The sequence below is a fragment of the Martes martes genome (genome assembly GCF_963455335.1).
Source record: "Martes martes genome assembly, chromosome: 2".
Lineage (NCBI taxonomy): Eukaryota > Metazoa > Chordata > Mammalia > Carnivora > Mustelidae > Martes > Martes martes.
Genome location: NC_137889.1, coordinates 67,613,486 through 67,629,352, shown reverse-complemented (window position 1 = coordinate 67,629,352; position 15,867 = coordinate 67,613,486). Strand labels below are relative to the sequence as shown.

The 15,867-nt window shown below is 34.5% G+C and overlaps 1 protein-coding gene across 1 annotated transcript in view; it reads left to right on the top strand.

Annotated features, from left to right (window-relative positions):
• The window catches only part of LRBA (LPS responsive beige-like anchor protein), a 694,736-nt gene that overhangs the window by 73,886 nt on the left and 604,983 nt on the right, over positions 1-15,867 (top strand). Inside the window, exons 3-5 of the mRNA XM_080796316.1 lie at positions 5,920-6,151; positions 6,367-6,467; positions 12,479-12,574. Of these exons, the coding sequence (XP_080652442.1) occupies positions 5,920-6,151; positions 6,367-6,467; positions 12,479-12,574 (429 nt within the window). The remainder of the gene's footprint in view (positions 1-5,919; positions 6,152-6,366; positions 6,468-12,478; positions 12,575-15,867) is intronic.

Sequence of the window (15,867 nt, the reverse complement as noted above, 5' to 3'; positions counted from 1 at the left end):
AATCCAGTATTTCTCAGACTTCATGGAAACTTTTTGCTTGATACTGGTTTTATAGACATGTCATATAGTTCAGTGAAATTTTTTAATTCTTATGAAAGGTACAATGAACAGTGAGAGAGGAGATGTTATTTGCTACTTTCTAGTACATGTGGGGATTTTGAAAACTATAAGGATAATTTGTTATCAGTAGAACATGCTTTTTGACTGATTTATAGATAGTGAAGTTTTTCTTCAATTTTCTTGTATTCCATGACTTTGCCATCTTAATTCTACATTGTAGCCTTTAGTTGGAGGATCTTACTTTTTCTCTTGCCTTTGATATAACTGGCAAATGGCTTGAGCTTTTTTTTTTTTTTAATTTACTTTAAACTTTAGGTTTATTAAGACATTCAGTTAAACTTACCCTTCTTAGATGTATAGTTTTATGAAATTAAAATTCAGCAGACGGATATATTTGTGGATTCAGTATCACAACCAAGATACCGAAAATTTCATTACCTCCCAAAAGTCTTCATATGTTTTCTTGTTGTTAATTCTTTGCTTTCCCCAGCCTCTGGGAACCACTGATCCAGTTCCTCTCCCTATACGTTTGCCTTTTCCAGAATGTCATATAAATGGAATCATACAATATGTGGCTTTTGTATCTAACTTCTTTGATTTGGCATAATGTTTTTGATATTAATTCACATTGTTAATTGTATCAGTAACTTTTTCCTTATCATTAGTGATTAGTATTCTGTTGTATGGTTGTACCACAACTTGTTTATCCTATTAGTTGGTAGACATTTGAATGTTTATAGTTTTTGGTGATTATAAATAAAGCTTCTGTAAATGTTCATGTACAGATCTTTATGTGGACAAATTCTTTATGAAATGGATTGTCTGTATCCATAGGTCTTTCTGCTCTGTTATATTCACCATGAGACTTATGGCATAGATTCCAGGATAGCTACTCTAGTTCTTGCCATTTTCCAGTTGCTTATGTAAGTGGAAGAGGAAAGTTGCAAAGATGAGTTATGTTCTTTAAGAGTAATAGCCCAGCAGTTGCACATATTACTGCCTGTCCTCTGTGGTCAGAACTTGGTGACATGGCTGGTAACTTCAAGGAAAGTGAAATTTTTTTTTTTTTGCCTGGGCCTCATGTACCAAACTAGAAACTCTTATTATGGAAGAAGAAGAAAATGTAAGTTGGGAGACCACATCATTGTAATTTTCCCTCAACTTCTCCCTAATAATAAGTTTCTAGTGACTATAAACATGTATATGGTCACATTCACTTAGGAATGGATTCTTAGGGATAAATTGGATACCTTGACATGAGCACTTTTAAAAAGTAAAAAAAAAAAAAGTAAATACATCTTTGAAGGATGGACATATATAAAAGAAGCTTACTTTTCATTTGGCTTGTTTTACAAACAAGTAGACAGGTCCAGAGATAAAAGGTGATTTGTCACAAGAAGCAGAAAATATCTAGTTAGGGACATAAGATGTGATTGTGCTCTCTCCAGTTTTTCTGCTCTACCTTACTGTGGCCATATCTCTAAGGAAGAATTTAGCAAGATTCCAGGGCAAATACAGCTTTACTTTGAAGTATTAGAATTTTCTCTATATTACAGTCTTCCCAGTTGTATAAATCTATTGAAGTTAATTATTTTTGGTCCATATGTGTTTCTTGGTTTTCTGAAAATACAAGTGACTTAGGTTTAGTGATATTTAATTTTAGATTAAAGTATTTTATTAATATATCCACTTATGAAAGTAGTCATGCCCAATTAAAATCCTAATTCATAACTTGTGAAGGTTTATTTGAATTCTTTGAATAATATGCTTTAAAACTTCTATGATCTTGTACATTAAACTATAACCTATAGAAAGCATGTTATGCCACCCTGAAGGTTGCTATAAAAATTGTTTATGAAGTTCAGGCGAAGACTAAAATATGTTGAAATGGAGAGTTGTGAAAAATGTTCTATATAGCATAGGAGACCAAATCATGCTAAAATGCGGAAAAAGACTATACATCAGTTTCTAGGCTACATTATTCAAAAAAATACAACCATAAAAAAGGTAATAAGATTACATTTTCACATTTCACGGCTAGTAAAGCGCATTAGGCTGCTCAGATATTCATAACTTACTGTGACATTTGGGAAGATTACATTTTGTGGTGCAGAGCCATTACTACAGCTCAGATAATAACTAGCCAATGCCTAGGCTTGGATTATGATCCTTGTCATTGAAAACAAATTTGTGTTTTGAAGGTTGATCAGCTTCAAATAACTATTAGAAAGGGTTAACATGACATACTATGGACCCTGTGCATGCTTTTTAGGTATAATAGATATGCATATATATAGTATATCAAAAATGCCACACATTTGTATGTATCAATTTCTGCCATCAATTTTCTCCTTGAAAGGTATATTTTGTAATATTTAAAGCAATGGAGAAATATTTAAAACATCTGTCTGGATACTGCTCTCACACTGTAAACTCAATTTAAAAGCTGGTGAAATATTTGGGTTTTTTTGGAAATTACTTTCAAAAATTAATTCTGTAGCTTCTTGTAAGGGTGGTTACTGGCAGAAATAAATACAGATTAAAATGGAAGATTGATGTAAGTAATATTAGGGTGAAGGTAAGGTCTCCTAAATTAGTTGTAACTAGACTTTTGACCTGTTTAGACCTGTGTGGGGTATGTCCAAACATGTATATACTAAAAACTCTCCCTTTGCTCTTTCTCCCCAGATGCTCTGTTGCCTTTTCAGAGGCAATCACTCTTTAGTTTCTTGTGTATCATTCTTGTGTATGTGCCTGTGTATATACATGTTTTACATTCATAGTGTAGCTTACGGTTCACCTTTTTTTCCATCTTGATTTTCTCACCTAAGTAATGTATTTTAGAGATTTTTTTCATGTCAGATGGATCTGCCTCATTCTTTTCATTGGCTGCATCATATTCCATTATATAGTCATATACAACTTTATTAACTGTTATCTGATAATGTTTTTTGGGGGGGATTGTTGCTTTTATTTTCTGTTCAAAATGTGTCACAATGAAGTTCTTGTATCTAACATCATTACCTAAATGTATCTGTAGGATAAATTTCTAGTTGTTAAGGTAGTAGCTATTTGTGTGTGGCTTTTTCTATTTAATATAATTCCTTTGAGATTGGTTGGTTGGTTGGTTTGCTTATTTATTTATATCTATCTATTGATCTACTTTTGCAAGAGGAGATTGACTCATATTGGTAACTGTGTCAGTAGTTCCAGTACCAAATACTTTTCTCATTTATAGTAATTTTTCAGTTGAAGTACTTGGTTTCCCAGACACAAATCACATCATCTCAAAGTAATTGTAATTTAAATTCCTCCATTCTGATATTTATACATTGCTGCCTTTTGACAATGTATCTCTGTGCCTCCAGAATAATACGAAATGATGGTGATGATAGTCACATCCTAATCTTGTGTCTGACTTTCATGAGACTCATTCCAGTTTTCCTGTGCGAGCATGATGCTGGCTTTTCAGGTGTGATTGATATATTTTATTATTAAAGGAAGTCTTTTACAATTAATAATAAAGTATGATGGAAATATAAAACTATTTAGCAATGCCACAGTAATAGCAGTGGGAGGTAAGCTCCATCAGTGGATGCATAAAACTGGAATAAACTATTCGGTTGTGGTTTACTCTATTATGAGCTGTTGGATGTATGTATGGTGAGAAACAAGATACTTGCCTAGTCTCAAGGTGTTTTCCACAAGATGTGTAATAATTTAAACATGAAATATAGTAACATTTATTTATTTATTTATTTAAAGATCTTATTTTAGAGAGAGAGTGCAAGCATGAGCAGGGAGAGGGAGAGGAAGAGGAAGAAAACGACTTTCCTGCTTAGGAGGGAGCCCAATGCAGGACTTGATCTCAGGACCCTAAGATCATGACCTGAGCTGAAGGCAGATGGTTACCCTATTGAGCCACCCAGATACCCCTATGGTAACCTTAAAATGAAAATAATTTGACAAACACCACCTTAAACAAGTGATCAAAGCTAACTTTATCAATAGTGAGGTGTATTTACATTAGGTACCATTGAAATGGTATGCTAAGGACATCCGTCACTTCTGGGATACTTTCACTAAAAATGCATAATCTGAATTTAAACCTGAAAAAAATGTCCACATTGGAAGAGTCTATAAAATATCTGGCAAATATGCTTTAAAAACATCAAAATCTTGAAAGTCAAAGAATGCCTATGTAACGGTCTTAGTGTGGAGAAGACTAAAGGGATGCTCATCATGGATCAGCAAAAGGACTTTAGTGTGATTGAGTAAGATCAGTAAATTTGTCACTAGTCTTTTTATCAATGTTATTGTTTTAATGATTTTATTAGGATTATATAATATACTCACATTTGGGGTAGCTGGGTAAAGAGTATATAGGAATTCTATACTGTTTTGTAGCTTTTTGAATATTTGAAATTATTTCAGGATAAAAAGTTAAAGACAGGACAAGCAGATGATCTTTACAAAAACAAATTAAAAAGGAGTTCTTATGTAGTTAACAGAATTTTTGGGTGGATTAGGGAGCCAGGCACGTGTACTTTATAGCCACGACCATGTAGTTAGGGGAATTGGCCCAGTGACACCGAGGGGCCCTTTAAGCAGAAACCCAGTGCTCCTTTGCTTTTGCTAGATGTTCCTGATGATACACAGAACTGTACACTAAAATCTCTGCCAGAGCTTTCCCAGAAGAATCGAATGCTTTTACCACTGCATTAGCCAGGAATTCCTATCTCCTACATGCAGATGCTACTTCATGTTGTTCATTTTTCCATTTTTTTCTTTCTCTTGGCAGTGTGTATCTTTGGCAGGAGCTGGGAGACATCAGTCCTTGGCTTCAAGGAGTTTTAATTGATTGTCTAATTCTGAACTTTCCCTGCTTTTCTGGAGTAAACTCTATTAGGTTGTGTCTGTTATTCTTTTATAAGCTGTTGGATTTTGTTTTGTAAAGTTCACTTTCCTAATTCTTGGCCACTTTTTGGGTTTAGGAATGTATAATGAAAAACCAAGACATACTCAGAAGGACAGGAGTGTAGGTGAATCTTGTATGTAGTATTTCTGACAGATATCTTTTAAAATACTAGTTAATAAGGGTAGCTCTGCAGAGGTAATTATAAAAGTCTTTTAATTCCTTTAAACACTTGGAATTTGTTTAAATTTAAGAAACTCTCCTCTGTGGGAGGATGCTGTGGTTGAGATGGCATTGTGGGGATAGGTCAGTATATCTTTCTCTGGATGGATTTTTTGATAGTATCAGTGAAATAAATTTTCTTGATTACTACTTCGGGTGTATGATTATATTTAAGTTATCGTAGTTACTGACAGGGAAGGAAGGGGATTAAAATCGGTAGGTAAAATAAACTAGGAATTTGGCAATTATAAATGCTAAGTTCTGTGTCCACTCTGAGCATTTTTAGCTTTTCATTTCTGTTGTGAGCTGGTATTTTGTATAAGCAGCAAAGCACTTGTAGGTTGTTGTGGATAGTTCACAGAGTTCATGATCCATAAATACTGAATTAGAAGCAGTTATAGAGCTAAAAGTTAGGTCTTTGTTGGTATCAGGTCAGTACGTAGTGATTTACCAAAGACATTCTGTATTTGTTTCTGTTGAAGAATATTTCCATTTTTATATTGTAAGTTTTGCTTGACTTTGTGCTGTCTTAACTTGAAGGTTTCTTTAGAATCTTTATTTTTTAGAACTGTGTGTGTGTGTATGTGTATTTATGGACCCTTTTGTTGTAGAGGGTAGAGAAGAATGTGTATGGGTAGTTACTGCCAACCTAAAGCTTAGGAGTGTGCTTTAGTTATATCAAAAAAGCACTAATATTTTTAATTTTCCCCCCTTTTTGGAAGCTGGTAGGAGGGCAGTTTGATTTGGAAATGAATTTCATTATCCAAGAAGGTGAGAGTATCATCTGCATGGTGGACCTACTAGAAAAATGTGATATTACTTGCCAAGCAGAGGTCTGGAGCATGTTTACAGCGATTCTGAAGAAAAGCATACGAAATCTTCAAGTCTGCACTGAAGTAGGCCTTGTTGAGAAAGTGCTTGGGAAGATTGAAAAAGTTGACAATATGATAGCAGGTATGATTTTTTTTTTCTGTAGTACATTAGATGTAAAGAAATAAAGTTTGATTCTTAAATACTGTATTTCTCTTATTTAGTAATATTTATTTCAGAAATATTTGAGCATCTAATATGTGTGGAACTCTAATGTTTAGACTCTTAAATGAGCACAGTATATTTTAATAGTTGAAGAAATATAAATTGATTGTTTTATTGTCTTCTTTTGTTTCCAGATCTTTTAGTTGACATGTTGGGAGTGCTGGCTAGCTATAATTTGACCGTTCGGGAACTAAAGCTATTCTTCAGTAAACTTCAAGGAGATAAAGGACAATGGGTAAAAAAATGGAATACTCTTTGCTATTTGAAAGTATTCCTCTCCTCAGACACATTAGTGGCTTTTAAGCAACTGTTAATATTATATGGGGGTAAATGTCAAATTGAAGGGAAGAGATCAATTAAAGTAGTGTTTAGCTCTGAACAGCTACTTTTGCCATGACCTGACAGAGGTGCAGACTGAGAGAACTGAGTGTTCCAGGCAAGCTATTACTTGGTCTTTCTTCAAACTATTAGTCTTCAAAATACATTGAACATTTATTAGAGGAAAAGAGTAAGGACAGAGAAGGAAGAGTGTTAAGGTAGCAGCACCTAGATTCTCTGTTGACCTGAGTAGTTTAGCTGTTGTCCTTAAACTTGAATAACCCACTGAGTGAACACAAATTGTGCAGTTAATTGGCTCCACTGTCCACAAATTCAATTTAGTGGTCATTTTCAACGAATGACAGTAGTGTCAACTTATTTTGAACTCCAGGTGCCTCAGCAAACTGTTTCTTCCTGCCACTTGGTTACTCTTAGAGGAATACTAATAAATATTTTTCCCCACTTTTGTTGCATTTCTAGGCTTATTTTAGTGCTCTTTAGAGATCATTGTCCACGGCACTGCTCAGCTACACCTGATCCGTAATCTAGTTCTGATGAAATATATTTAAATTGGTGCATTGTAATAATAAACACTCTGTTGTGTTAAAGTGGTTATACTTGAGCTTCTTTGTATCAGGCTTTAGTTCTCTGGCTGCTTTTAAGATTTTCATCACTTTTAAGTTGGTAGGGTCTTGATCTCAGTGTTTTGAGTTCAAGCCCCGTGTTGGGTGTGGAGCTAACTTAAAAAAAAATCATCATTGATTCGTAGCAATTTTATTACGTTTCTTGGTAAGGTTACCTTGTGTTTATTCTTTTTTTTTTTTTTTTTTTAAGATTTTGTTTATTTATTTGACAGACAGAGATCACAAGTCAGCAGAGAGGCAGGCAGAGGCAGGGGAAGCAGGCTCCCTGCTGAGCAGAGAGCCCGATGCGGGGCTTGATCCCAGCACATGGGATCATGACCTGAGCTGAAGGCAAAGGCTTTAACCCAGTGAGCCATCCAGGCGCCCCCCCCACCTTGTGTTTATTCTTATTACAGTTCTGGTATCTGTGTGTTTATAATACAATTTTCAACAAATTTGGAAACACTTTGATCATTATTTCTTCAAATATCATTTTCTTGTCCTTCCCTCCTTTTTTGGGACATGTGTGTTAGCTCTAATAACATGTATGTTAGCTCTCTTCATAGTGTCTAGTAGGTCACTCAGATCTTTTCACATTTTCTTTTTTTAGTCTTTTCTCTTTGTGCTTCATTTTAGACTGCTTTTATTACTGTATTTTTAAAGTACCTGCTCTTCTGCAGTGTTGATTCTATCCGTTAAAATTTTCAGATTTCAGTTTTTTTAGTTCTATAAATTCTCTTTAGTTCTTTTTAGTATCTTTTTATTTTTCCTCATTATGTTCATGTTTTCCTTTAAGTCCTTGGGACTCTTGAGCATATTTATAATAGTTGATTTCATGTTATTATCTACTGAATCTATCTTTGTCATTTTCTAGATCATTTTTTTACGCACTAATTTTGCTTCTGCTTATAGGTCTTATTTTCCTTCTTCTAATGCTAGTGATTTTAGATTGAGTGATGTTAGATATAGTGAATTGTTCCTTGTTGAGTGCTGGATTTTGTCATATCCCTTTTTTAGATTATTAGTCTGCTTTGGTAGGCAGAGATATTATTTGTGGCTAGTTTAAAAGTTTTCTTTTGGTCAGGTTCAGATTGGCTGTTGTTCTAGGGCTAGATTAGCTTCCTTATTCAGACCTGATCTTTTGGGACCTCTGTGAATGACCCTAAGTCTCAAATATGGGATAAGAGGTAGTGTAAGACTGTGGTCTCTACATAGTGCCTAGTAGGGTCTCAGACAGTTTCTGGATCTATCCTAGCTGTGGGAGTTCTTTGACTTACAGCTGTTAATATCTTGGCCTCACCTTGTTCAGTTTTATGTTAGGTTTGAATAGTTTGATATTAAGCCAAGGAGTCAGTGCGGATTTCTGGAGCTTCTTGTCTATATAGCTTTTTTCTCTTTAGTACTCTGCCTTAAAGCTTTTATCTCCCTTAGGCTACCCATATTCCACTCTCTGCCTCATCAAGTCAATGAGACCTTTAAATTCTATTTTGTTTCCCTCTTCCTGTGCAGTGATAGAAATTGTATCCTGGTAGAAAGTCTGATAATTTCATGGCTCATTTTGTTTCCTTTTTCTCAAGTATCAACAGTCTTGAGCTACCTCTTCTTTCATGTCTGAAAACAGTTTTTGTTTCATACATTTTATTCAGTATTCTGGTTGTGTATATGCTTTGATAAGTCTGGGTCCTGTTACTGTATCATGTCTAGAGGAGGAAGTACAGATCTTCTTCAATTTATAGTGAGATTCCATCCTGATAATCCCATTATAAATTGAAAATGCATTTAATACACCTATGCTACCAAACAACATAGCTTAGCCTAACCTATCTTAAATGTGCTCAGAACACTTACATTAGCCGGCAGTTGGGTAAAGTCATGTAACACAAAGCTTATTTTATAATATAGTGTTGAATATCTCATGTCATATATTGAATTCTGTATTGAAAGTACAGAACAGAATGGTTGTGTGGGTATAGAATGGTTGTAAGTGTATCAGTTTTTTACGCTTGTGATGCCCAGTGTCATAAGAGTGTTGTACTACATATTGCATATCACAAGCCTGGGAAAAGATTAGACTTTAAAGTACTATTTCTACTGAGTGCATATAGTTTTCACACCATTGTGAAATAAAATTGTAAGTTAAACCGTCAGATGTCAAGGATGGCCTATATACTGGTTTCATTTAAATTTAGATTTATATTCAGTGTATTTATTGTGAATGTATATTTAATATTTTTTTTGGTGAATATAGAAAACTCTGAGAAAATATGAGGATATGAATAGATGTTTATTTATATAGAAACCCCACAACCAAATAAATACAAAATCACTAATAATTAGAGATCTTCAAATTAAAACTATATTGATATTTCACCTTATGTCTGTTAGTATTAAGGATTATAAAGTTGGATAATAGCAAATATAATTGTGGGATGGGTTTTTTAATTTTAGTGGGGTCAGCATTTATATTTTTTAGTTAATTCGCAAGCTTTGCTTTGTTTCAGCAAGTTAAGTCTTTGTATCAGTAGTCGAAGCAGAAAATTATTTGATTCACTGATTATATTTTGAGAACTGTTTTCCCATTATTGGTATTAATGATAGCAGAAGATAGACCATAGCCTACCTTTAAACTAGCTTAAAACAGAATTCTTTAAATCAAAAAGGAACATGGCTATGCTTAAATGACAGAATTGATGGGATTGATGTGTCCCCTCCTCCCCCTGCACCGCCCCGTCGCTTACCATGGTGGGCAGACACATTAGAATATTGAAGCATAATTACAATTACTATGGCCAAGTGATTGCATCTAAGTTCTGAGGGTTATGTTACATAAATATTAGATTACACATCTTATAGTTACATACATATTTTGATTTTGTCTATTTCAAATCCCATCTTTTGTTCCAGTTTTTATTTTATTTTTTTTCAAATCTTTATTTAAATTCTAGTTAAGATATAGTGTGATATTGGTTTCAGGAGTAGAATTTAGTGATTTATCACTTACAAAAAACCGGGGATAGGGTTATTTGAATGTGTATGCTGGTGGTTGGCGTGAACACTCATTTAGCCAACCTCAAGTAGTCTACCACTACTTAGTCACATAAACTGCTATCAGGTGACTTGGTAATTTGCTCCTGAGTACATGTTCCATGAGATTCTCAGTTTCTTTTCTTTTCTTTTTCTTTTTAAAAGATTTTATTTATTTATTTGACAGAGAGAGACAGATCACAAGTAGGCAGAGAGGCAGGTGGGGGTGGGGGGAGCAGGCTCCCTGCTGAGCAGAGAGCCTGATGTGGGCCTCGATCCCAGGACTCTGGGATCATGACATGGGCGGAAGGAGAGGCTTTAACCCACTGAGCCAACCCACGTGCCCCAAGACTCTCAGTTTCATAAGGAAATACACATGAGGATGTTCAATGAAGCATTATTTTTGGTGGCAGTGAATTGTCACCACGGAGGCTTATCATTAGGAAAGTAGACAAGTAAAATGTATTGGATGCCTAAAATAGATTATTATATAGCAGTTAGAATCGATGCAAAAGTTAATGTGAATAGATGCAAGAAGCAGGAAGAAAGAAACAGATTAATATATCTAACCCAGTATCATTTAAATTATAAGTACAGTCACACAAAAACATTTTTGAAGGAACACATAAAAAGATTAAATATGTTTAGACAGTTGCTTATGTGACTCGGAGTTGAATGAGAATAGGTTTAGGGCATAAAGTAAGAAAATAGTGAGCTGTTAATAAAACGAGCAAGGCCTTGGGGTGCCTAGCTTGCTCACTTGGTGGAGCATGCAACTCTTGATCTCGGGGTTGTGAGTTCAAGACCCACATTGGGTGTAGAGATTACCTAAAAATAAAATCTTTAAAAAAAACCCCAAAACTGAAAAGAATTCAGACATTTGTGGAATGGTTCTCTAGATGGAAATGCTATAATATTTTTATTTTTGACTGCAGAGTTATTTTTAGTTATTTCATTTTGGAATTTATTTTAAAAAATCAACATGAATGTAGTTACTTGTTGCTACACTTTTATAATTGAGCAGTGTGGCTAATTGAAAATTTCTTGGTCACTTAAGAATAAAACTCTCCACTTAACATTTAGGTAAAAGAGTGCTGGACTCTTTTAGACATTTTATAAATAGAGTGGATACCAAATAAGATGAAAGCAAGCAAGTGATTTCACTTATAGGTTGGCCTCGTTTAGAACTTTTAATGAGGAAGAATGTATTACACTTTATCCTGTTTGTTTATAAACTGATTAAAATGATAATGTGTATATGATTGTTCATTTCTTTTCCTTGTAAATAAATCTTTTTGTTTAGTTGTTGTTTTGTGTATTAGAGGAGACTTGTGGGTCAAAGAGGCATTAAATAGATGTAATGCTACAGCTTTTTTATATGCTATATAGTAAAGGTAATATTATAGAATGAAATATGACAGAGGATTGGACCCAGTCTCAGAGGTCAGGGAAGACTGCTACGAGGAGGTGGGCCTTTAGGATGAGCTCTGTAAGTTGGGTAAGATTTATTTAGTTAAGAGGGAAGAGAAGTGGGCCTAGTGAGAACATTTTAAGCACAAGGAATGGTTTGTGCTCAGGCCCTTTTGTGGGAAGAATACAGAGAGCAGAAGATAGAAATGCAGAATGAGGCTAGTGAGGTAGATCGAGTATCTTGTGGGCTGTGGTAAGGCTTTTGGTCTTTATTTTAAAGGCAATGGGAAGCTCTCTCAGAGCATAATAGAAAGGTAAAAGTGTAGTGGTTAAAACTATGGACTCTCAAGTAAGTCTGAGTTCTGATCCCAGCCTTGCCATTTTGCTACCTGTGTGACCTTGGACATGTTCTTCTGTCTCAGAGTCCTCCTCTATAAAATGGGATAATAATAGTACCACCTCCGGTTATAAGGTTAAAATATTTTTATTGTTTCTTTGAAAACAGTCCTTAATAGTATAATATAGTAGGCATTATTTGTGAAATTAAAAAGTGTGTTTTAAAGAGGGATGGGTGGTGGGTTGATATAGTTTGTAATTTTAAAACATTTTTACTGCAGTATGGAGAAGATTCAGGTGTCAGGTGATATTGGCACATATTTATCAAACACCTTGTATGTTCTATCGTATTACAGAAATGGCATAGGTACATTTTATATTTCTTTAAGATAGTGAAAATAATTGCTTTTTATATGCTTTTAGCTAACAGCATCATTTGGTTTTTCTTGGGTATATCAAAGTATGAGTATATTAAAAATAACTTTTTGTTTTATGGTGAATAATGTGTTTAATGAGCTGTTGATTATTTTCATAGCCTCCACATGCTGGGAAGTTGCTATCTGTGTTAAAGCATATGCCTCAGAAGTATGGTCCTGATGCCTTTTTCAACTTTCCAGGAAAGAGTGCTGCAGTAAGTAAATTTTAATGAGGAAATCACTTGGAGTTTTTCTTTGCCTTCCAGAAAGTACAGCCGTGTAAACAACCTGACAGGTTCATTGTTAGGTAGAAACTTCTTTGCACAACTTAACTTATTCCTTACAGCAGTTATTCGTGTTACTTTTTCCTGTCTTGGAGGTGAAGAAATACAGGCTCATAGAAGTTAAGAGAGCTGCCTATTATAGCTTGGGGCAACAATGGAGTAAGAACCCAGTTCTTTTGAACATGTTGTCTTTAGAATTTATCTCCGCATTGTCCAATAGGTATTTATGTGACACTTTCACTTTCTATCTTACTGAATCTTTCTTTAGCTTTGTATTTCCCCAAAGGGTGTTTCTTTTGCACCTGGTATATAGAATGAGAATAAATCTTTGAAACTTTCCGGCAAGTTCTGATCCAGGAGTTTCCAAATTACATCAATTTAATATAGTTTAAATAAGACGTTGATAGTAATACTTGTAATATTTTGAAATGTTATGGGAGTGCATTGTATAATGTGCATATGTTATTTATGGAAGCTTTTTTTTTTAATCTCTTCATATTACATTCATCTGCTTGTTACTAGCAAAAATTTTTTTGAGGGTATTTCAGTCTGTTCTTTTTCTGAGATTATTTTTTGTTATTTTTACTTTGTTTTTCATAATATCTTACTGACTTCTTAGGCCCTATGTAGTAGTCAGGTAATACCTGCAAAAAGAAAAGAGTGTTTTAAAAGAACATTTGTAATATTTAAATATTTTACACACAATACACAGCTTTCTTTGGACAGTTTATTGCTTGTATTGTTTGTCCTTCATAATTTTTCCTTACTAAGCATTTTAGACTTGAAGCTTTCCAGAATAACTTCATTCTCTTGGCATTGAGCCTATAATTTGCCTCTAATATAAGAAGCAGTTTTATGAGACTAACTTTCTTGAAATGCATAATTTTTTAATGTTAACTTTGTTTTTCTTTTATTTTAAATTCTAGTAGTTAACATACAGTATAATGTTAGTTTCAGGTATATAGTTTAGTGATTCAGCAGTTCCATACGTCACCTGGTGCTCATCACGACAAGTGCATTCCTTTATCTCCATTACTTGCTTAACACATCCTCCTGCCCCTGTCCCCTGTGGTAATCATCAGTTTGTTCTCCAGTTAAGAGTTCATTACTTGGTTTGCCAATATTTTTTTCCCCTATGATTATTTGTTCAGATTCCTAAATTCCCCGAATATGTAAAATCATATAGTATTTGTTTTTTTCGGATTTATTTCACGTAGTGTGATATTCTGTAGCTCCACCCATGGTGTTGCTAATGGCAAGATTTCATTCTTTTTGATGGCTGAGTACTATCCCATTGTGTGTGTGTATGTGTGTGTGTATACACAACATTTTATTTCTCCATTCATCAGTGAAAGGACATTTGAGATCTTTTCATAATTTGGCTATTGTAGATAATTCTGCTATAAACACCAGGGCACATGTATCTCTTCGAATTAGTATTTTTGTATTCTTTAGGCAAATATCTAGTAGTGCAATTGCTGGATTGTAAGGTAGTTCTATTTTTTTTTTTTTAAAGAGTTACTTTTTTTTTTTTTTTGGAAGATTTTATTTATTTATTCGATAGAGATCACAAGTAGGCAGAGAAGCAGGCAGAGAGAGAGGAGGAAGCAGGCTTCCCGCTGAGCAGAGAGCCCGATGCGGGGCTCGATCCCAGGACCCTGGGAATCATGACCTGAGCTGAAGGCAGAGGCTTTAACCCACTGAGCCACCCAGGCGCCCCAAGGTAGTTCCATTTTTAACTCTTTGAGGAACCTCCATACTCTTTTCCAGAGTGGCTTCACCAGTTTGCTTTCCCACCAACAGTACAAGAGGGTTCCTTTTTCTCCATATCCTTACCAACACTTGTTCTTTCTTGTATTGTTAATTTTGCCATTCTGAAGATGTGAGGTGATAACTCTTCATAGTTTTGATTTGTATTTCCCTGAAGATGCATGATGTTGAGCATCTTTTCTTATGTCTGTTGGCCATCTGTATCTTTGGGAAAATGTTTGTTCATGTCTTCTGCCCATTTTTTATTTGTGTTGGTTATTGGGCATGGAGTTTTATAACTGACATAACTGATACAAGTTATGACATAACTGATACAAGTTATCAGATATGTCATTTGCAAATATCTCCTCTCATTCTGAAGGTTGTCTTTTAGTTTTGTTGATAATTTTCTTCGCTGTGCAGAAGGTTTTTATTTTGATGTGGTACCAATTGTTTATTTTTGCTTTTGTTTTCCTTGCCTCAGGAGACATATCTAGAAAAAAGTTGCTACAGCTAATGTCAAAAAGGTTACTGCCTGTGTTCTCCTCTAGGATTTTAATGGTTTCTTATATCACATTTAGGTCTTTCATCCATTTCGAATTTATTTTTGTGTATGGTGTAAGAAATTGGTTCAGTTTCATTTTTTTGTATGCTGCTGTTCAGTTTTCCCAACACCATTTGTTGAAGAGACTGTCTTTATTCCATTGGACAATCTTACCTGCTTTGTGGAAGACCATTTGACCATGTAGTTGTGGGTCATTTCTGGATTTTTTTTTTTCTTTCCTGTTCCATTGATTTATGTGTGTGTTTTTGTGTCAGTACCATACTGTTTTGATCACCACAGCTTTGTAATGTAACTTCAAGTCCGGAATTGTGATGCCTCCAGCTTGGCTTTTGTTTTTCAAGGTTGGTTTGGCTATTCATGGTTTTTTGTGGTTCCATACAAATTTTAGGATTCTTTGTTCTAGCTCTGTGAAAAATGCAGTTGGTATTTTGATTGGATTAGATTAAATCTGTAGATTGCTCTGATAGTATAGACATTTGAATAATATTTGTTCTTCTAGCGCATGAGCATGGAATGTTTTTCCGTTTCATTGTGTCATCTTTGGTGTCTTTCATCAGTGTTTGATAGTTTTCAGAGTATAGATCTTTTACCCCTTTGGCTAAGTTTATTCCTAGGTATCTTACTATTTTTCGTGCATTTGTAAGTGAGTTTGATTCTTTAATTTCTCTTTCTGCTGCTTCATTATTGGTGCATAGAAATGCAACATATTTCTGTACATTGATTTTGTATCTTGCGACCTTATTTATCATTTTCGGTAATTTTTTGTTGGAATCTTTTGGGTTTTCTGTATAGAGTATCATGTAATCTGCAAATAGTGGAAGTTTGACTTTTTCCTTTCCTATTTGGATGCTTTTTAATTTCTTGTGTTGTCTGATTGCTGTGGCTAGGAATTCCAGTTCTGTGTTAAATA